This window comes from Sciurus carolinensis, chromosome 4 (assembly GCF_902686445.1).
Source record: "Sciurus carolinensis chromosome 4, mSciCar1.2, whole genome shotgun sequence".
Lineage (NCBI taxonomy): Eukaryota > Metazoa > Chordata > Mammalia > Rodentia > Sciuridae > Sciurus > Sciurus carolinensis.
Window position 1 is genome coordinate 14399339 of NC_062216.1, and position 23429 is coordinate 14422767.

The following is a 23429-nucleotide window of genomic DNA, read 5'->3' on the forward strand; positions in this document are numbered from 1 at the left end:
GGCTGGAGGAAGTGGCTTATTGGGGTGTGGCTATGGGGTCTAAATTTTGTAGCTGGAGAGTGGAGTCTCTCTCTGCTCTGATCATCATGGGAGATGCTTTGCAATACCACACTCTTCCTCCATGATATCCAGCCTCACCTTGAGTCATGAGGAACGGAGTCTTCCGTTTATGGATTGAGACCTCTGAAACCGTGAGCCTCTAAATAAACCCTTGCTAGTCTACAACTGTTCTGGTGGGGTCTGTTAGTTACGGTGATGAAATAGCTGACTATCACAAGCCAGCCGTGGGATGTGGCCTGCCCTGGAGAGTAGGTGTCATCTTGAGCAAGCCTGCTGCCACTGGCAGTTCCCAGGGGGACCCAGTTTGTGAGGTCTCAGCAACCATGGCTGCTGATGCTGCGGGCATGAGAACCCTTGCCCAGAAGGGGACGTGTGGGTGGGCATCGCCCCCTCCAGTGTAGAAAGAGCTTTCAAAGATGGAGGAAGCTTAGGGAAGTGCTGGGAGGAGGAACATGAAAGCAAGCGAAAGGGAGGAATTGATACACAAAAGAGAAAGGACCAAGGGCTTAGTGTGGACGGGAGGGAGAGGCCTGAAGCACAGGAAGAGGAAGAGCCTTGGGCTCAGGGAAGCAGGAAGGTGGGGAAATTCAGTAGCTCTTGTTGACGGCTTCTGTTTTGTTTTGTTTCCTATAAAATAGAAAGGACTAAGAGAAAACTAAGGGTGTGTATGGGGGGACACGTCTGGAATCCCAGCACTCGGGAAGCTGAGGCAGGAATATCGCAAGTTCAAAGCCAGCCTCAGCAGTTTAGTGAGGCCCTAAGCAACTCAGTGAGACCCTGTCTCTAAATTAACCACTGATGTTGCTCAGTGGTTAAATGCCCCTGGGTTCAATCCCTGTTCCCTAAACAAACAAACAAACAAAAAAGATAGGTTTATTGACGGTGGGGAAGGTTTGCAAACATGGGCAAGTGGGAGAGTAAGAAAGCACTAGAAAATGATAAATAACGTTGTGCAATGGTGAGGGCCCAGCAGAAGGTAAAGGCAGTCACATTGTAGTGGCAACTCTCTGTGCTGTTTTCTCAGCAGTGTAGGGACAGTTCCAGCTGGAAGTTGTACTCCGCCAGGGATGGAGTCCTTTTAAGCGACTGGGACCAGAGGTTACAGATGGTGCTGAGCTGTAGGTTGAAATGACAGGTTGAGGTGTCTGGACTGGGAGGAAGGAAATGATAAGAAAGCAGCACGGCCTGGTGGACTTGAGTGGGTGGAGGGACGGGGATGGTGGGAAGAAGTGAGTGGATGGACAGCTGGAAGGCCGGGACCAGAGGCCACGTGAGATTTCAGGTTGCAGAGGCGAAGTGGTTCTGGGAGACCATGAGCATGCGGTGTGTCCTGGCAGGGGACAGGGAAGACCGCTGGAAGCACAGCGCTCAGAGGTGAGGCAGGAAGAACTGGGCATCCAAGTTTCGGACAGCTCAGGCTTGGGGACACTGAGCTCCTCTGGAGGTTGCTGCCACCCGCGTCAAACTGGGTTCCAAAGACCTCAGGGAATGAAGAGGTGGGACAAGGAGGGCAACAGATGGCACTGAGAGGGTAGCGTTGAGGGCAGCGTGTCCCAGGGGCTGGAAGAGGAGCCTGAAGAGAAGTCAGTTGCAAGGACCATGCTTGCCAGAAGTGACTGTCCCAACTGCTCTTCCTGGTTTGTCAACTGTCACTTATTGAAGTCCTGAGCTGTCTGCCTTGTCTCCTGGCTGTTACCTTGTGTTGCAAGGTCTGGAAGATAAGAATCGTGTTTCTTCTGGAAAAGAAATTTTAGAGCAGAAGGAGCTTGAGCATCCATAGTATAATTTGAATAATATCCACAAATAAATTCGGCTGGGCTGGGGATGTCAAGTCCCATGAAGGACCTTGTGTCCACATAGAGATTCTGCCATGCCTCCTCTCTGCGTCTCTGCGTCCTATACCTATCTGTTCTCTTTTCTCCCAATCTATTTATTTGATGTCTTTCTTTATGATAGCAAAGCATGTTTATTTTAGAAAATTATTGAAAGAAAGAAAAGAATGAAGAAGAAAATGCAAAAAATCATGACGGCCTGCTTTCCCAAAATAACCATTCAGAGCTCCACCACCCAAAAGCACCCCCTATCAATATTTTGACATTTTTATGCAGGCTTTTAATTTCATCTTCTTAAGACTATAACCTATATCTAATGTCTGGATTGGGGGGAATTAATACATTATCAGGCAGGTCTGGAGGCTAGAAATCCAAGATCCATTTGAAGACAGGTTTGGTTTCTCCCGAGGATCCTTTTCTTGGCTTCACTTAGCCATCTTCTCACTGATGTCCCCACAAGGTCATCCCAGGCGTCCCTGATTTGGGGAACCCTTATTTTATTTTCATAACATTTTTGTATTAAAGTCAATGAGTGCATAAAGGAAATTTTTATATAAAAATTAGCAATACTGGAATTCTTGGCTCAGGTATACCCCTGCCTGATGTTCATTTAAAAGAGGGGGGCATCATATTGCAGGTCTTGTTTTGTAAACTGTTCGTTCTGTTTCACTTTGTACCGTCTCACCAGATGTCACCTATGAGCCCTCAGGGTCCCCTCTCCATTGTCTCTGCTCTGCTGGCTGTCCTGGGAGGCTGACTCTGGAACAGCCTTGTCCTCTGACTTCCTCTGTGTCTGGTTAAGGGGAAGCCCTGAAGAAAGAGGACAGAGGAACACGAGGACAGGGATGTGTTGCAAGCAGCCTCCTTGTAGGGTCACGTTGAGCTCCCCTGGTGACCCCATTAAAGGTCATTGTGGGCCTTTTCCTAGGTCTATGGAGCATCCTCCTGTCTTTGATGAGAAGCAGACACCCACACAGCCCAGGTAGGAACAGTGCGACCTCCTTGTGCCTGTGGCAGGGGACAGAAGGAAGGAGCAGTGAGGGTAGTTTTTTAGCTGAGTAACCGAGCAGGACTGACTGGCAGAGGTCACAGGACGTATAAAGCCCAACACAGGGATATGTTCACAAAACAACCCACATTGAAATTTAAGTAGAAACAGGATATTGCCATGATCTCAAAGTGTTTCCACCCCCAAGTTTAGTAATTGCAAAGAGAAAGAGAGTTGACACACAGAATCCTGGCAGACCCCACCTTAACGGTGGGATCAAGGTCAACATTACTGGCGATACACATTGACGTCGTGTACCCCTGATCCAATCCACTGTGGATTCCTCCCCAAGGATGCATAACCTCCATCTAGTCATAGAAAAGTGTCCCATCAAGTGTCTGACCAGTACACTTGGGAAATGTCAAGGTCATGAAAGATAAAAGGCAGAGGAACTCTTACAGACGGGGGCTGAGAATTCATCATGACAATGAACATGATATGGGTCCCAGATTGGATCCTGAAACAGAAAACGGCCTCAGTGGAAAAACTAGTGAAATCTGAGTAAATTCTGTGGTTTCCTTAATAGTATAGTACCAAGGCTAATTTCCCAGTTTTGATAATTGTTTTATGGTTATGTAAGAGGATAATTTTCATTAGGCCAAGCTAGGTGCAAGGTACACGAGGAATTCTCTGTATTATTTTACAACTTCTCTGTATGTATAAAATTAACTCAAATACACCTCCACAAACCCACAGGGGTGGGTGACAGGATGACCAAAGGTGAGCACCAGCAAGGCCCCAGAGCCCTTCCTTGGTGTTTGTCTTCCCTTGGGATTGTGTCCATTTGTGATTAGCTTTTGACTCTTTCATTGGTCCTTGAGGAGGAAGCTCCAGGAGCTGGTGTCCCTCCAGATCCTCAGTGCCCAGCACAGAGTGGGCACTAAAAAATGAATGAAGGACAAGTGAATTAGATGCTGGTTTTCATGATGGAAGCAGAATTGGCTTCTGCAATGAGAGTCTCAGAGCCACTGCAATTGTCAGAGTCTGTGGGTTAGTCTGGGTCCTGAGGAACCAGACATGGAGCCAGGGTGGGGATACACTTGGTTTCAGGTGGATCTCTGGAGCCAAGTGTCCCTCTAGCTTCCTTTGAATGGTTTTGTTGCTGATGCTCTTCTGAGAAGCACTGAAGGTGCCACCAGAGTCCAGCTCCCAGGTGATTTTACTCCAAGTTTCTGCCTCCGGCTCCCTCACAATCAGCACACACACACTTTGGGATTGTTGATCCTTTTCTGATCTGATGTGCAGGAGCAGTTTATAAATTCTGAATGTGGACTCTTTAATGGGTATGTGCAATATAATATTTTATATCAAGGGTCTCTTGATATTCTAAAGAGAGCCAAACCTGTGGATCTTTCTTTGTATGCTTTGAGTTTTTTCAAAATTTCCTACCCTAATTTCATGAAGATATTGTCTTCTAAAGGTTTAAAATGTTCAATTTTAATATTTTTTTAGTCCATCTGAAATTTGTTCTGTGTAAAATGTGGCTTCACAACCTAATTTTGTTTTTTTTCCATAGGGAATTCCATTGTTCCAGTCCCACTTTTTTTTTTATTAAAATTTTTTTTATTTTTACAGACCACATTTTGATTCATTATATACAAATGGGATACAACTTTTCATTTCTATGGTTGTACACAATGTAGATTCACACCATTCATGCTATCATACATATACATAGGGTAGTATCTGTTTCATTCTACTATCTTTCTGTCCCCCACCCCCTCCTAACCCATTTTCCTCTAAACCATCCAAAGTTCCTTCATTCTTCTCTTTCCCCCCACCCCCCCTCATTAAATATCAATTGAGCAACTATAAACACTGATGTGGTTGCTTTACTGTAGTATGCTGATTTTAAGTCCTTTGGGTATAAACGGAGGAGTGGGATAACTGGGTCAAAAGGTGTGTCCATTCCAAGTTTTCTGAGGAATCTCTACACTGCTTCCCAGAGTGGCTACACCAATTTGCAACTCCACCAGCAATGTATGAGTGTGCCTTTTTCCACACATCCATGCCAACACCTATTATTGCTTGTGTTCTTGATAATAGCCATTCTAATTGGAGTTAGATGAAATCTTAGGGTGGTTTTAATTTGCATTTCTCTAATTACTAGGAATGATCAACACTTTTTCATGTATTTGTTGATCACCTGTATATCTTCTTCTGTGAAGTGTCTGCCCATTTCCTTAGCCCATTTATTGACTGGGTTCTTTGTATTTGGGGTGTAAAGTTTTTTATGTTCTTTATAAACTTTGGAGATTAGTGCTCTATTTGAAGTGTGTGTGGAAAAGATTTTCTCCCACTCTGGAGGCTCTCTCTTCACATTCTTGATTGTATCATTTGCTGAGAAAAAACTTTTTAGTTTGAGTCCATCCAATTTATTGATTCTTGCTTTGATTTCTTGTGCTTTGGGAGTCTTATTGAGGAAGTCTGGTCCTAAATCAATATGATGGAGATTCGGGCCTACTTTTTCTTCTATTTGGTGAAGGGTCTCTGGTCTAATTCCTAGATTAGACCATTTGATCCATTTTGACTTGAGTTTTGTACAGGGTGAGAGATAGGGGTTTAATTTCATTTTACAGCATATGGATTTCCAGTTTTGCCAGCACCATTTGTTGAAGAGGCTATCTTTTCTCCATTGTAAGTTTTTGGCACCCTTGTCTAGTATGAGATACCTGTACTTATGTGGGTTTGTCTCTGTGTCTTCTATCCTGTACCACTGGTCTACCTGTCTATTTTGGTGCCAATACCATGCTGTTTTTGTTACTATTGCTCTGCAGTAGAGTTTAAGGTCTGGTATTATCACACCTCCTGCATCACTCTTCCTGCCCAGGATCACTTTGGCTGTTCTGGGTCCAGCCCCACTTTTGGAAGAGACTCCCCTTTCCTCATTGACTTCCCATGTCACCTCTGTTGGGTAGGGAAGTTCGTAGTAAACTAAAAGGGTTATTTCCGCTGTCTGTAATAGAAAACTATATTTGGTTAGCCTGATATAGTGGCACACGCCTGTAATCCCAGCACTCTGGAGACTGAGGCAGGAGGATCACAAGTTCGAGACCAGTCTGGGCAACTTAGCAGGACCCTAGCTCAAAAAATAAAAAGGGATGGAGAGGGGCTAGGGTCATAGTTCTATGGTAGAGTGCCCCTAGTTTCAATCCCCAGTACTGAAGAATATGGAAAACAACAACCCCCAGGGAAATAGGGGGACAGTGTGTCCCAGGGAGAGAAGGAAAACAGCAGGCTCTGGACTTTAACAACTGCTCCCCCGACTGCCCAACCGTTGCATTATGCCATGATTCAGTCTCACTGAACCCTATAAAACTCAGACCTCTCCTGGAACCAGTTGCCATTTTCTCTCTAGAAAATGTGCCCCTCCAATGCTTAATGAAGTTGATCTGTCGTGGTCTGTCCCTGTTTCTTTTACTCTTGCTTTCAAATGCAGTAAGGGGGAAAAGAAAGTAAGCTTATATTTGAGCCAGCACAATTTCTTCCAGATTCTCTGATTCTTTTATCAGCTTGAGCTATTTTACAACTTCTTCAGTTGCAGATAACTAATAGCAATATGGGGTCATTCTTATCTACAGACAAGTACAAAGTTCTGACTGGCAGAGGTTCCACTGAATTCCCTTTCCCGCCGTGGAAGAAGCTAGGGCTGTGGCCAGTCGCATGTTCATTCCAACATCCCTGATTGACCAGTGTGTCTGTTCCTCCGCCTGCCCTTAGAACTGGCTGTAAGATCTCACCAGTTCCCTCATTGTAATGAGTTAAATGAAACCGGTCCTTCATAGTCACATATCAGTGACATATAGCTTTAAGGGAACACAAAGAGGTCAAGTTAGCAGCCAAGTTGGTTCTTCCTACATAGGGGTCAAGGTCCCGTCCAGTTTACTAGTGTTTCCACCATTTTTCAGCAGGACACATGACAGCTCTCTACTAGCCAGGAAACAAGCAAACAGTACATATTCTCACATGTATCTTCAGGGTTCCAAGGGAGCTTTTCCACCTGTGATAAAGGCATATTCACCACTGAACATCCAGCATGAAGGTTCCTGTCTGATTAGAGAAAGGTGGGCACTGTCCAGGAACAACCAGCATCTATCCAGCCTTTCAGCAAATATCTGCTGTGTCCACCTTGAGCAGTGTTTGATGCCAAAATGCAACAGGGAAGTAAAGAAGAAAATGTCTCTTTGATCTGGTTAAAATTGATTTTCTGATTTCAAAAGGAGAAACTTAACCCCATGAGCCCTACCCAGAGAGATCCGCTGTATTCTCATAGGTTAGGATAGGCTATGTTGCGATGTCATGAAATTAGACGATACAAGAAATATGATAGTCTCATTAGGTATGAGTGGGTCAAAGAGCAAGTTGCTTTTCGCACCTTGGGGGAAGCAGTAGTATCATCTATTAATCTGGTGTGCAATCTGATGACCAAAGGGAGACAGCCTCATTATCAAGGGGCATCCTCTTGGACAGGTCAAGCTGGTCAGAAAGAGGTTCTCCCAAGGACCTCGCCAGTCCGCAGAGTAGCTGCCATCGAGATGCCAGCTTGGGAGGGCATCCACTGTGCAGGTGGAAAGTTAAACAACGATAGGTACCATGGTTTGAGTGTTCCCGTGTTGGAAATTTAATCCCCAATGCAATAGGGTTGGAGGATGGGAGTCAATAAGAAGCATTGGGTCACTGGAGTCAGCAGGGTGTTTCCAATCCAGCCTCCATGGACTAGCCATGGACCTTGGGCAAGGTTCTCAGACTCTCTGCCTGTGTTCTCAGCTGGAAAATGGGGATAATCACGCTATACCTCACGAAGGATTTGTGAGAATAAAAAGAGGCAACACGGGTGAAGAGCATCGAAGAGCTGCCAGCAAATGCTTGATAGAGGAAAGTGAGTAGCGGTTCACCTAAACAGTTCTTAAATATTTACCAGCAAAATTATTCTTTTTTAATATCCAAAATAATAATGAAAACATATCGACGCTCCAACTAGCCAGGTTTTCCTCCCCACACCTTGTACCCCAATGATTCCTGAGACATTTTCACAGAACAAGGGTTGAAAAAACAGTGCCATTTTCCCCAAGAGGACAATCCCTTCTACAAGGTCCCTGGCAGGGCATGGTAGGGCTGGTGTCTGGTCCCAGCAGAGGACTGGTCTTCCTGTCAAGGGTCTCTGGCTCTATGCTGGGCAGAAACCTGCCTCTGGGAAGCTCCATTCATCTCCTCTCTGGTGCTCCAGAGGATGAGACTCTCCCAACCCTTCACTGCACCCCTGGGGCTGCTTTGGGAAATAATGGCATAAGTGGATGCTGCATCTAAAAGGAAGACGGTCCAACTGAGTTCCAGAAAGATCCACTCTGACCATAGCAGTCACCTTCCTAATAAGACTCCCTCCCCTCCCCAGGTAAGCATGCTGGACAAGGCCAGGAGGAAGTCGGAGGTGAGGAGGCCCGGGAAGTCCACCTTTATTTTTCCTCTGAGGTCTCAAATGACTTTTCCGTGGAAGAGCAAGAACCCAGCTTTGTCCCAGGCCTGACCTGGTTCCTTGGCTGCTGTCCATGAACGCTCTGACACGTGGGCTAGGCCTCTCAGGCCCCAGCCTGCACTTGCAGTCAGTGGTTTCAGTCTTAATGACGTGGCACCTTCGCTCCTCCACCAGGCAGTGTCACGCAGTGCTGCTCCAAAGGGACTCATGCAAGGACTCCCTGGAGAGGCACCTTGGAGGCCCCAGCCAAGAGCGCTGGACCGGGGGCTGCGTGCAGAGCGCTGGAAGGCTGCAGCCAGACGTGATCAGATGTGAGGGCCTGGGGCTCAGGCAGGCCCTACAGGATTCAGGACTAGGTTCTAGCCCCCCTCGAAGGGCATAGGATGCACTGAGTGCACAGCCCCCGAGACGCATCGCCAACACTCCTCCATTGTGAAATCTTCCCTCACTCTGGTCTCGCCAGCTTGCCTCCTATTTAGTTTAATCCTGGATTATAATTCTTATCACAGTCTCTCTTGTTTTTCTGTTGGTTAAGCAAATGCCTTTCACATTCAACCATCGAGGCGAGCACGTGCTGCATGTACCACGGTGATAGTCCCCAGAGCCCAGACTGCTCTGCACCTGGCTGGCCTAGAGCACGTTTAAATGGAATTGGCATCAGCCCCACTCACCGCCCCCAGACCTGGTCGAGACCACCTTTTTGTTCTTTTCCTGATTGCACATAGATATGCTGGCAAGGAACCATGTAGCCTCAGAGATTGGTGGCATCTGGTCCCAAGAGGACCCCAGGGAGTAACTGTTGAATGCGTGAATGAATGAATGGGATGGGACATAGGAGAGGGTCCAAGAGGGTGGATCTAAAATGTCCTGTGACCCCTGCAGTTTGGGTGAGCTGTGAGTCGGAAACGGAGTTCGTTGCAGTGAATGGGCGCTTAGAGGCCTGTGGAGGGAAGCCGAAACGCAGGGGCCTGGGACAGCTGGCGTGGGAAGAACTCAGGCTCTGCATGTGGACGGGACTGGCCCTTTGGTTCACTAGCTGTGTGGCCTTTCAACCAGACCACACTTGTGCCATAAGGTAGGACGATAAGGCCAAGGTCACGGGGCTGCAGGGAGGACGAGATGGAGTGCGGTGGGTTGCACGTGCTCACACACTGCTTGGCACACAGTGAGTGCTCAGGAAGCAAGGATTTCCACTGTCATTGGAACAGCTGCCATGGCACAAAGCTTTGAGTGGAGCAGGACACCTGGGGCCAGACAGCAGAGTTGGAAAGACTATCCTGGCTTTGCCTTTCTGCAGAGGGTCTCAGGCAGGACACCTCAGGGTGGCTGAGCTCCTGCAGCCTGTTGCTACCTGTTTGTTCTGCAGCTTCCTCCTGAGGTACTCAGGGACGTGACGAGACCGTGACTTAGCACAGCTCAATGATGGAGGCTGACACTGGCTAGCTGAGTAGAGCTCAAGACTCCTCAGCAGAACAACACCAGAGGGCCCCCAGATGCCAGGGATTGTCTGAAAGAGACACCCTTACCCAACTGTCCCCGACTGGCACCTCATGAGCTGCCATCTTGTAGGGTCATTATGATTTGGATGTGAGGTGTCCCCCAAAAGCTTCCATGTGAGACAATGCAAGAAGTTTTAGAGGAGAAATGACTGGGCTGTAACCTTAACCTAATTAGTGAATTAATCCCTGATGGGATGAATTGAGTGGTAACTGGAGGCAGGTGGGGTGTGGCTGGAGGGAGTGGCTCATTGGGGGCGTGGCTTTGGGGCCTATATTTTGTATCTGGAGGGTTGAGTCTCTCTCTCTCTGCTTCCTGATGATGTGAGCTGCTTCTCCCTGCCATGCTCTTCCGCCATGATGTTCTGCCTCACCTTGAGCCCCAAGGAATGGAGCCGGCCTTCTATGGACCAGACCTCAGAAATGATGAGCCCTCAAATAAATCTTTTCTCCTCTACATTTGTTCTGGTTGGGTTCATGTAGTCATAGCAGCTAAAAAGCTGACTAAAACAGTCACCATCTTGTTTTTGTGGAGCTGAGGATGGAACACAGGGCCTCAGTCATTCTGAGCAAGTGCTGTCCCGCTGAGCTACACCCCAGTCCCATCGCATAGTTTCCATGGAATGTCCTTGTCTGTTCTTGTCAGATTTAGGATTCTTCTGGGTTCAAGGGAAAAAGATAGACCCAAACCTATTACATGCCCAGCGCAGTGCTGAGTATTCACCTTCCACATCTGCATGATGACACCACATGTGGGCCCTTCTGTCACCTTAAAGGTCTAGGTAGAGTAAGAAGTTTGGCCAAGGTCATGGGGCACAGTAGCAGGTCTATGATTTGAATCCAGAGCATGTGTCCTATCTCAGAAAGAGGAACCGTCTATTTCCTGTAGTGTCTTTGGGCCAGGAGTGTTGGTGAGTCTGAAGGATCTCCATTCACCTTGACCTTGCTAAATTCACAAAGCCCACTTTGGAGGACTTGTGGGAAGGAGGACAAGTGCACAAGTCAGCTCCTATTTACACCATGCCTGGTTTCCCCCTCTAGAATCTGCTCACCTTCTCTCTAGCTCTTGGAGATGTGTAAGGCTGAGTGAGAATACCAAGGGGGCATTTCACGTGATCCTCTGCTCCTGCCCACAACCTGGTCCCCGTGCTCAGAGCTCCAGTTATACCGTTCTGCTCCTAGTCCAGCAGCAAGTGTCCTTCCAGTTTCAGTGTTTTACATGCTGGGACACCTTTCTCCTGTCCCCGTCTCAAAACCTTCCCTGATCCTCGCCCTGTAAGAAAAGCACACCCTTGGTTTCCGTTGTCTTCTTGGGATTTCATTTATAGCAGTGACTGAGTGAAACATGAAGAGGTCAATGTCTTTAAAAGAAAAGAACAGGACACAACCCGCCCTGCAGGCCCCAGGAGGAGCACCTGGGTCAGTCTGGGGGCACAAGAGGGAGGAGCCAGGGCAAGCATGGCCAGAGCTCAGGAGCCCTTTTTGTAACATGTGGGGAAGAAGGGGCAGGCAGGTTGGGCGGCTGAGCAGCTTTAGCATTGGATAGTTCTTGAATAACGCTGGTGGGCCTGGAGCACAGGGTGGGCGCCGCTGTCTGGCGTCCTGGCGGGTGATGAGGGGAGGGGGCAAATGGCTGTGAGAATTGATCAAGGAGGTGGCTGGGGTGTGACTTGGTTGGTTTGCCTATGACAGGCATCTTCATTAGGAAGGTGTCCACTATCTCCAGGAATCAGCTGGCCCTGGGAGGGACAGTTTCTCTCAGGTCAGCAAGGCCTCCTAGATGTCAAACCTCATCAAAAACAGAATATAAATAACGTACCCAATACACCGTCCTCTGTGCCTGAACTCTGCACACCTGATGGCCAGTTGGGACAGCCCTACTCCCCTCCCCGGGTTGGGACCTCTGAGGAAGGTTGCCAGTCCTGCCTCTCAGCTGTCTGTGACCATCTGCCTTTTGTGCTCAGAAGCTGGACTCTGTCTTGGGACACTGGTCCTGAGGTTGTCTCTCCCTCTGCATCTGTCCAAAGCTTTTCCTTGGTGCATCTCCAGTGGCCCTGTGCCTGCTCACAGTGAGCCTCACAGAGCAGGAAGAACAGGAAGAGAATTATGTCTGCCATTTCTACTCAGATTCCTTGGAAGGAGGAATGCTTGAAACCCCACCTTTCCTTTTCCTGCTGGCTTCCACCCTGCATATTAGCTCCTCCATGGAACCTCCCTGGAACTTTCTCTAACTGCCTCCCCAACAGCCAACTGCTGCCCCCTCTCCTGAGCTCCAGGAACTTTCTCTTACACTCCCAGACTTTCAACACCAGCAGACCTTGCCTGCCTGAAGGGGCCCTGCTGCGGGGCATCCTGGAGGGAACTTTCTTCCCCCCTTCTCCAGCCCAGAAACCGTTTTACCTTCCCACAGCCACCACCCAAAAGCTCCTGCTTTGCTCTGGGTAAGTGACACAGGCAGGGACTTTCTATAAACCAGAGAGAGAAATTTAAAGATGAGAACTCGACCTAGTGTTGAGTGGTATTTCCTATTTCCTCACTCCAGGTGATTGGAAGATCTTATTAGTGACATTTCTATATATTCATTTCTGAGTATCAAACATTTCTCAAATTCTGCCTGGAAAGTGTACTTTGGTACATTTCTCACTGCCTGAGTTCTGGTCTGGATTGAGCATTACTTACTTCAGACAGGTCTTACTTCTGATAGATTTAGCAAGTTTTTTTTTTTTTTTTTCCCTTGGTGGGATCCTCATTTCCTCTTCCATGAAACAGGAAGAATCCCTATTTCCTCCATACTTAGAAATGTGGGGGAGAAGCAGAGATAGGATCTGCCCCTGAAAGGAGGGTAGGTTAGGTTTTGATGAAATCCAATTTATCTATTTTTACTTTCATTGCCTGTACTTTTGATGTCCTATAAAAACCACAGAAATCATTGCCAACTCCAATGCCATGAAGCTTTCCCTCTGTGTTTTCTCCTGAGACTTCTCTAGTCTTAGCCTTTAGATCTTTGATCCATTTTGCATCAGTTTTTATACATGGTATATGGTGAGTCCAACTCTATTCTTCTGCGTGTGTCTACCCAGGTATCCCAGCACAATTTGTTAACATGACTTCTCCTTTTCCCACTCATCATTTGATGGTAATGCGACAAGAGTTTATTTCTGGGCTCTCGATTCTATTCCAGGAGCCTATTTATCCATCTTTATGCCAGCATTACATCGTTCTGTTTGTTTTGTGGTTCTAGGGATTGAACCCAGGACCTCCACATGCTAGCTAGGCAAGTGCTCTACCACTGAGCTGCATCTCCAGCCCCTTTAGCTTTGAGACAGGGTCTCACTAAGTTGCGCAGGCTGGCCTTGAACTTGTGATCCTCCTGCCTCCGTCTCCTGAATAGCTGGGATTCTAGGTGTGTATCCAGTGCTTGACTACCACGTTGTTTTAATATTGCAGCTTTTTAAGTTTTGGCATCAAGAAGTGTTAGTTTTCCAACTATGTTCTATTTTTCAAGTTTATTTGGCTAATCGGAGTCCCTTGAGCTTGCATGTGAATTTTAGGATATACAACCCAACAAACATCATGGGGATTTGAGAGAACTTGCCTTGAATCTATAAATATTGTCATCTTAACAATATTAAGCCTTCCAATATGGGTTTCTTTCTATATCTCTCTTTCACATCTTTCAGCAACATTTTGTAGTTTTCAGTGTACCAGTCTTTTTGCTGAATTAAATTTATTCCTACTTGTTCTTTTTGATTCCATTGTTGAGTTGTGTTGCTGATCTTATTTAAATTCTTTGTTGTCAGGAGTACAGAAATGCATTTGATATTTGTACGTTGATTTTGTATCCTGCAACTTTGCTGAATTTGCTTATTAGCTTTAACAGTTTTTTTTCTTTGAATTATTAGAATTTTCCGCATATGAAATCATGTCATCAGCAAACAGAAATGATTGCTCTTCCTCCTTTCTAATTTGTATGCTTTTTATTTCTTTGTTTTGCATAATTGCTAGAGTTTCCAGAATATATTGAACAGAAGTGACAAATGCACAAATCCTTGTCTTGGTCTTAATCTTAGGAAAACACTTTTAGACTTTCACCATTGTCTCCACATTAATGGAGATATGAGATTTTTATACATGGCTTTTTTTTTTTTTTTTTGTACCGGGGATTGAATCCAGAGGTACTTAACCCCTGAGCCACATCCCCAGCCCTTTTTATTTGTTTATTTTTATTTTGAGGCAGAGTCTCTCTAAGTTGCTTAGGGCCTCACTAAGTTGCTTAGACTGGCCTTGAACTTGGGCTCCTCCTGCGTCAGCCCCTGGAGCTGCTGGGATTACGGGCATGTGCCACCACACGGGGCTCCTATGCAGTCTTTATCATATTGAGAACATTTCCTTCTCTTCCTAGTTCCTTGAGTGGTTTTATCACAAAAGTGTGTTGAATTCCGTCAAATGCTTTTTCTGCATCCATTGAGAGGACCACGAGGAATTTTCCTTCCTTCTGCTAATGCAATGTCTTACATGGATTAGTTTTTGTTGGACATTCTTGCGTTCCAGTGGTAATCTTCCTTGGCTATGATGACTCTTTCTTTCAGTGTACTTTTAAGTCCTTTGCAGTAGTATGTTGTTGAAGATTTATGCATCAACTAAGGATAATTGTCCATAGTTTTCTCTCTCTTTTTTTTTTTTTTTTGTGGTGTCTTTGTTTGACTCTGGTATCCGGGTAATGCTGGCCTCATTGAATGAGTTTGGAAGAATTCTCTCAACTTCAATTTTTGGAAGAGTTGGAGAAAGACTGGTGTTGCTCCTCCTTTAAATGTTTAGTGGCATTTACCAGTGAAACTACTTGGTCCAGGACTTTTCTTCACTGGGAGATTTTCTTTGTGGTGCTAGGAAAGGAACCCAGGACATGTTAGTCAAGGGTCTACCACTAAGCGATGCCCCTAGCCCTTCATGGGAGGTTTTTAAACTAAAAATAAAAAGGACTGAGGCTGTAGCTCAACCCCCTTGGTTCATTCCCTATCACTGCAAAAACCCAAAACAAACAAAAAGTCTTGTTTTGTGGCTTAAGCTATATAGGGTCTATCTTGGAGAATATTCTATATGTGTACTTTAGGAACATGTGTATTCTGTTGCATGAACTATTTGGGGTGTGTGTGTGTGTTTTAATTTTTAGATATTGATAGACCTTTATTTTTTTCATTTATTTATAGGTGCTAAGAGTCAAATCCAGTGCCTCACACATGCTAGGCAAGTGCTCTACAACTAAGCCACAACACTGCCCTTGGTGTGTGTTTCATATATCCTATTAGTTTGTAACATTGTTTAGGTCCTCTGTTTCTTTACTGATCTTCCATTTAGTTTCCATTGTTAAAAGTGGAGTATTGAAATCTTCAACTATTATTGTCAGTTTACTATTTTCTCTATTTAATTCTGTCAGTGTTCACTTCATATATTTTGTATCTCTGTTGCTTTGTGCTTATAAGTGTTATTCCTGAATCTGTTGCTAAAACAAAACACCTGAGGCTTGATAATTTATAAAGAAATGAGGTTTATTTCACTTACCATTTTAGAGTTTCAAGAACGTGTTGCCAGCATCTGCTCAGCTCTGGTGAGGGCCCCCTTGGATCTAGAGTCTTGTAGTCTTGTAGACAGCATATAATTGGCTCATGTTTTTTAATCCAATCTGCCAACTAACTTTTTTTTTCTATGACTTTGGGGAAATTGATCAATTTAAATTTAAAGTAATTACTTATAGGCAATCAGTTATTTCTATCTTTCTTTCTTTATGTTTAGTTGATTTTTTTTCTTTTACCTGTGCTAGCACTCAATTCCTTTTGCAAATGTTGGACAGATACATTTTGTAGTCCCCAGGTAGATTGCAAGTAACATTTTAAAGCCGTAAGAGTTCAGTTTGAATTGATACCAACTTAATTTCAATCAGATACAAAAGTTTTATTCCTATAAAGTTCTGTGCTCCTCTCCATTTTATGTTATTGATGTCACAACTTACCTCTTTCTACATTATATACCCAACAACATTGATTTATAATTATTTTCATTCATTGCCTTTAAGTCCTGTATTTAAGAAGTGGAGCTGCAAACCAAAATTATAATAACTAGCTTTTATATCTGCCTATGTGTTTACCCTAATGAAGATCTTTTTATCTTCAGCAAATTTCAAGTTACTATTTGAAGGGCTCCTGTTAGGGTCTCTTACAGAGCAGCCCTGGTGGCAATGAACTCCCTCTTTTCTTTTTTCTTCAGTTCTGGGGATTCAACCCAGGGCCTCACGTGTGCTAGGCAGGCGCTCTACCACTGAGCCACACCTGGGCCCCTTCTCTCATCTTTTGTTTACCTGAGAATTTAATTTCTTCCTCATTTTTGGAGGATAGCCTTGCTGGAAGTAGAATTCTTGGTTAACAGTTTTTTCTTTTAGCACTTTAAATCTACCATCCCAATTCCTACTGGCCTCCACGATTTCTGCTGAACAATTGGCTGGTCATTTTTCAACAGTCAGATGATGTGTCTCAGAGTTGTTCTCCTTGAGTTGATCCTACTCGGAATCTTTGGAACTCCTTGGATTTTTAGATTCATGTCTTTCTTCAAATTTGGGAAGATTATGGCCGTTAGTTCTTCAAATAATCTCTCTGCTTTTTCTCCTTCTTGGTCTTGAGTGCTGTATAAGTTGGTCTGCTTGATGGGACCGCAGAAGCCCTCAGGCTCTGGTCACTGCTCTTCATTCATTTTTCCTCTCGGTCCTCAGGATCAGCTATTTCAATTGTCCTGCCTTCAGATTCACCCATTCTCTTTTGTTTGTTGAAACCGGTTCTCAAACCCTTTTTCTGAATTCGTCACTTCCATTATTATATTTTTCAGCTCCAGAATTTCCACGAGATTCCTGTTCAACATTTCTATCTCTTTGTTGACATTCTAATTTTGTTTATGTATCATTACCCTGATTTCCTTTCATTTTTTTTTTGTGTGTGTGTGTGTGTGTGTGTGTGTTTTCCTTTAGGTTTTTGAACATACTTAAGACTGTTGTTTTAAAACTCTTTGTTTACCGCATCTGATGTGTGGGCTTCTTAGGGGACGATTTCTGTCAATTAATTTTATTTCTTTGAATGGACTGTGTTTTGCCACTTTGCTATTTGTTTTCTATCTGTTTTTAGTTTTTAAATTTAAAAATTTTTGCATTTCTTGTTTGCCTTGTGGTTTTGTTGTTATTGGAAACTGGGGAAAGGAAGCTGGGACTCCCCAGGCTGGAACATGGCCCCAGATCTTGCACCTCAAGTATGAAGCCATGTCCTGTGAATCCCCCAGAGAAAGATCAGGTTTGAAAAAGCTGAGAACCACCGCCTCTGTCAAATGTCTGTAGGAAAAGGAGCCAGAAGGTTAGATAGATAAGCCAAGGGACTCAGGGCCGGGGGCCAGCCTGAGAGACTGGCTTCCTACTGATGTTTCTGGAGAGCTGCGAGTGTTAAGTGAAAATAGGGACTTTTGGGAACAGAAATAGCAAGTTGGTCATGCACTCAGACACGTGTTTTACCCAGCATCCGTATACTTGAGGCATGGAGTGTGGGATGGGGGACGCAGCCTTGGCACCCAGAGGCTAAGCCCCCAGAGTCCTAAGCCCCCAGAGGCTTATCAGCTGAGGTCTGTGTGGGGGTGGGGCTACCCCTGAGCAAACCAATACAGAGAAGTTCATCACTCCATCACAAACTTAAGAAAGATGGGGTAAGGAGTGAGGTGCTCTGGTCCTGTCTAACAGGAATGTAATTGAGCCTGGGGGTCCGAGCAAGTTTCTCTGAGGAAATGAACCTACAGGGGGGTGGGCTTTGGGGGATGGTGCCTGTGAAGGCCCTGGCATAGGAAGGAGCTCCAAGGACCAGCTGGAGCTAACCTGGCAGAGGGGGAAGGAGGAAAGACAGTTGGAGAGGCAGGAAGAGCCAGATTGTGCAGGGCATTGTGGGCCACTTGCAGGATTCTGGACCTGATCCCAAGAGAAGGGAAAGCAGAGTGTAAGGGGGAGGGCCTCGGAGCAGCAGCAGCGGGTAGTGGCTCAGAGCAATTAGAAGTGTGAACTCTTGAGTCAGGTTACTTGGGTTCAAACCCCAGGTCTGCCACCTACAAGCTGTGCAACCAAGGTGAGGTTAGCTAACCTCTCTATGCCTCAGTCTCCTCCCCTGTGAAACGGGGTGATTAAGTATAGTACCTACTTTATAGGGTTAGCATGAAGATTGAATGATTAAAGTGCCTGGCACACAAAGTGAGGAGGAATCGCTGTCATGAGCGGGCTGACAGGAGCGACCCTGGCTGTGGATTCTCCCCCACCTCTGGGCAGACATTTTCTGTCCGAGTTGTTGTTACCCAAGAAAGTTCTGGCTTCCGTCATAGCTCTCACAAGGGTCTCTTGGCCTTGGGTGACCATTCTTGTTGTGCTGTCCTCTGGCTCTGACTGTCCTGTGAGCTGCAGGAGGATGGGGACACCTGTCAGCACATACCCTCCAGCTGGGCAGGTGACTGGGTGAATAAGTGGCTGGCTGGCGGGTTCCGGGAGACACCTGGACGGCACGAGGGGGCTACTGTTGGACACCTTCCACTGGGTGTGAGTCCTCTGCAGGGGGCAGGGACCTGACAATGGAGGAACGTGTTTACTTTGTAGCCCCGGGGGGGGGGGGGGGCGCTGTGTGCTAGAGGCTGGGATCCAGGAAGCAGGAAGCAGTTGCGTCACAGCCACCATCTCGCTCACGTTCTTACCGAAGCCCAGGAGTGATGGGGCCGTGTACTTCACTCGCTTCTGCAAGGGCAGGGGGCTAACTCCCAGTCTGCTGGTGGAACACCCACCTCCCACCACCGGCAGGGTTGCTGGGAAGCTTTGATCTGGCCCCGTCCAGCTCCTTCCAATCAGAGCCCACGCTTGTCCTGCTTCAGGCCCGTTGCTGAGAGAAGGCAGGGCTCCGGCCCAGGAGCCCCTTCGCCCCACACGGTGCTGGGGTGCCCCGCCTGAGCCTGGCAGTTCTGCAGGCCCTCCTTCTCCAGAGACTATTATTTTGGGAGAGTGCTGAGCTCAGCACAGCTGCAAGTGCCGCCAGATACACACGTCCTGTCCCCAGCTGGCCTCTCAGAGCTGGCCTGGGGTGAGAAGCCCTACCCCTCTCGGTGCAGCCGCCCCTCCTACACAGGTTCACCCTGTCCAGCCATATCCACCTTCAGATGGCCCAGAGGCTATTCAGACAGGTGGCAGAGGACATGGGGGGCGGGCAGGGAAAGCAGCAGGGCCTGCGGGGACACAGCCCAGCCAAAGCCACAGTCCTTGCCCTCGTCCTGAGGCTGCCAGCCCCAGGGGTCTGCTGTCAGACCCAGGGTGCAGGCCCAGAGCTGTGCTCCTGCGATTCTATAAGCACTTCCTCACAGGGGACTCTCTGCCCTGGTCGCCAGGACAAGAGTGACAACAAGGCCAGCCCTGCCGGGGAGGGGCCTCGTCAGGACTGCGAACTGAGCCCAGGCTGGGGCAGGGCCAGGTCCTCCCAAGGTGCCCACGTCCGGGTGGAGGATTAGCAGCTGGGGCCCAGCCAGTTGGCCGCCCTTCCCTGCCTTACCAGAGCTCTGCCCCGCAGGTGGCCCTTGGGTGGGGGCTGGGGTAGTGGGAATAGAGCCCGGGCCAAGGGTCCTGCTGCTCAGTGGCTCTTTCTGTTCCAGGTGCCCCGAGTTGGACAATGAAGCTGGCCACAGCAGCCCTGTTGCTGGGTCTGGTGATGGTGGTCGCTAGAGATGAGGACGAAAATGATCCGTGTGTGTACGAGAACCTGCCCTATGAAGACACCGTGCAGTGCAAGTAAGCTGGCGGGCACGGGCCTGGCACCGGGTAGGCTGTGTGGCACAGGCAGAGGGTGCGGATCCAAGACCACCTTGACGGAGGGCTTGGCCACAGGCTCTGGCCTCTCTTCTGGAGGCCTGTGGATACAGCAGATCCCTGGGGGCCTCCGAGCCTGGGGGAGCTGGCCTCGCTCTCCTCCAGAATCACTGTGGGCCCCATGGAGGATTCCAGGCCTTATCCCAGGAGGAGAGAGATCCAGGAGCATGGGGCATGAGGGGAGGACCACAAGCAGCGGCAGGGGCCGTGCAACAGGCCCCGGGACCCAGAGAAAGGCCAGCCCTCCTTGCAGCCCAGCAAGTTCCCTCCCCGGCCTTGGCACCCTCCCAGCTCAGTGGGCATTTTGGTGGAAAGTGGCATTAGGAAGAGGGCGTGTGATTGGCCCCTGAGTGCGAGATGTTTTCTGGTAACAGGGCCGCAGGTGTGTTTGTCCTGGGGCCCCCATTTGGGGTGTGTGGCCCCAGGTGGAGCTTCAGCCCTTCCAAAGACACAAACTTCTCCCACTCTTGGTCTCACCAGGAGCCTGCAGCTCAGCCCCCTCCTCACTGGCTCTGTCCATTTTCCCAGACCTCCTGGGAAACCCTGAGGGCTCCCAGGCCACTTCGCTGCCACGCCCTGTGGGGTTTGGTGGCTGAGGAAGACGATGTCCACTGAGCCCCTCCCGGAATCGGCGGAGGGAGAAAGCACTTTGACTTCTTACTTCGCCTCGGTGCTTTTGAATTTGCATCAACATTTAGAACCATCCATAAATCTTTACTCTTAAAAAGTGATGCACTTGAATCCTAAAAAAGCAAAAAAGTATGATTACACAAATTTTGGTCACATTAGCACATTTTTAAAAAAAATCTTAAAAATCAGGGCTGGACAGAGCTTTCGTCGGGGAGAAAGGAGAGAGACAAGACTGCCTCCCCCTCACACTGGGTTCTAGTTCCAGTTTCCCAGGTGGTCTGCAGAGTGGCCCCAGGGGCAGCAGGCTTCTGACCCCAAGGCATGCAAGGTCAAACCCCCATCAGCCGGGGTCAGCTGACCAGGCAGGGCAGGAGCAGGCTGCAATCATGGCCCCTCTGGGGTATGCTTCCGCACTCCCTCTTGTTTCCCACACCCTGGGACACAGAAGGGACAGATGGTAAGATCTGTACGTCCACTGGGAGCTTCCAGCGGGGGCCCAGGTCCTTTGATCTTTCCTGCTTCCTGATGACCCATGTGTCTAGCACCACGAGGCACCTGCTCTGCTAGTCACTCTGCAGCACGGAGACTCCTTGACTCGCTTCCCCGTAAATGGACCTACAGAGGAGGAATGACCACCCCTACTTTGCAGATGAGGAATCCGCGGGGACCGAGGAACCTGCCCACAGCAGCGCGTATGCAGCTTAGGAGGGCAGAGGCCCGTGGACCCCTCGTCAGCCTCTGCTGCTCATGCCTGCCCAGGGCCCAGAGCTGAGCTGATCAAACTAAAGGGGGCTGGTTCTCGGGGCTCCAGGAGGATGCCAGTTGCCCCCAGTTTGAGAACCGTGGACTTCAAACACTGAGGGTGAATGCTAGGAAAATTATGAGCCATTGTTTCAAAGGGGAAGCTTGGTCCTTGTCACTGCTTAGACACTGTTGTTTGTAAGAGATGACCATGGGGACAAAGATGCATCACGGTGGCCCCCAGGAGAGCACTACCTCCTGCCTGGGCCCTGCCCAAGAGCCCTGTTCAACCTGGCAACTGACCTCGAAAAGGGACTCTGCTCCTGTCATGGGTATTTGGAGTCTAACAGGGAATTCTCAACACCTGGCGGCACCGATCTATGAAGGAGGAAGTTGATGTTGAGTGACAAGCTGTGGGAAAGCATCATTAGTTGAAGAGCATTTTAAGAGGAAGAGCTTGGGGACGTCAGGACCTGGACTCAATCTCAGAATCAAAAGAACCATGGTGGCTCCAGTCTGCACCCAGTGGGTGGATCCCCTCCACGGCTTCCCCAGCTCCCATGCACCGGTAGCCCTGGTGAACCCCCGTCATGGCAGCTGACGCCCAGATTTGCCCTGGAGAGTCCTGCCCTCAGGAGGTGCACCCTCTGCTCCAGGTTGGGGGAGCCTCTTTGATAGCAGCCCACTGGTTCTAGTTTGGCCCCAGGGGCTGCTCAGAACAAGGACAGGTGCTTCCTGCTGGTCTTTCTCTTTGAAGACGACACCACGGCCCCCGCCCGGTTCTTCACCCCACCTTCATCTCCAGCCCTCAGTGCCTCTGTGTTCAGGAAGGGATGGCGGGAGAGGGGCCACTGTCACGCCAAGAGCCATGTGTGGTGTCGGGAGTGCCCAGCAGAGCCCTCATGCCTCTGTGAGGGCAGTCTCATGTCCCGTGGGCCTTCTTGTCATCCTTGCTGTCTTGGTCCGTCCAGTCACTCTAACAACAATGCCTTAGACTGGGAAATTGATCATCAATGGAAGTTTATCGCTCACAGTTTGGAGACTGGGGAATGCAAGACCAAGGCACCAGTGGATTTGGTGACTGGCGGGGGCCATTCTTTTCTTCAAGATGGCGCCTTCTTGCTGTCTCCTCACATGGCAGAAAGAAAGGGCAACTTCCTTTAACCTCTTTTATAAGGACACCAGTTCCTCTTTTCTAAGAGTAACTGGGTCACCTCCTAAACGCCTCACCTCTTATTGGTGTCACATGGGGGATTGAAGAGAGGAGTTTGCGTGTGGCAGGGGAGACCAGCATTCCGACCATGGCCCTGGTTTTGGGCAGGTTAAGATTCTGAGCCACTCCGCTGGTTCAACTGGAAAGCCATGTTTCTCCACCCCAACTCTTACTGTGACAAAGAGACGTAAGTGACCTTCTAGTTCACATGGAAGCCTGCAGAAATAAAACAATGAGCTCGGGAAGCGGGTGGCGCAGGGGAAAGCGCAGACGAGCTCACTGTTAGTTCCCCCGAAACTTAGCAGCTGCAAGTGTTTGTTGCCCCCATTTCTCTGGCTGTGGCTCAGCTGGCACCACTGGCTCAAGAGTCTCTCAGGAGGTCACAGTTCAAGGTGTCATCTGGGATCCTGCAGCCTCATCTGAGGGACACTCTGCTCCCAAGCTCACTCAGGTGGCTGTGCATGTGGCTTCCTCACAGACACATGGCAGCCAATCCCCCACCCCAGATAGGACCTGAGAGAGAGAGAGAGAGAGAGAGAGAGAGAGAGAGAGAGAGAGAGAGAGAGAGAGGGAGAGAGAGAGGGGCAGCTTATGAGAGAGGGACCCCAAGCAGAAGCCATCTTCTGACTTAATCTTGGAAAAGACCACATGTTGTTTCTGCCATATTTTCTTTGTCAGAAGTAAGTCCACTAGGTCCAACCCACTCTCAGGGGTGTGAATACCAGGACATGGGGCCATTGGGGCCGTCCCAGAGGCTGCCCACCCTCCCGTCCCCTCCTCAGCTCACCAGCCATGTGACACCATGTGCATCACTTATCTGTCTGTGGGCCTCCGTCTACCAGTCCAGGAGATGAGAATAGTAACCGCTGCTCAGAAGTGTCACTGTGTCACTAAAATACACATCAAGTCCTGTTCCCTTTGCTCACTGTCCCTCATGCAGCCATAGCTCATGGCAAAGGGGGCCCCTGCTCCTTTCCCGTGGGTGCCCCAAGTCTTGTCAAGGGGATCAGGAGATACCCCACATCT

The 23429-nt window shown here is 48.3% G+C and overlaps 1 protein-coding gene across 2 annotated transcripts in view; it reads left to right on the forward strand.

Annotated features, from left to right (window-relative positions):
* The window catches only part of Pebp4 (phosphatidylethanolamine binding protein 4), a 217918-nt gene that overhangs the window by 13482 nt on the left and 181007 nt on the right, over positions 1-23429 (forward strand). The window contains exons 1-2 of one of the 2 annotated variants that reach the window (XM_047548896.1): positions 19396-19523; positions 19606-19741. In XM_047548896.1, coding sequence (XP_047404852.1) covers positions 19623-19741 — 119 coding nt within the window. In that variant the 5' untranslated portion in view covers positions 19396-19523; positions 19606-19622. Of the gene's footprint in view, positions 1-19395; positions 19524-19605; positions 19742-23429 lie in introns of those variants that run through there. The other variant, XM_047548895.1, reaches the window with a different exon arrangement.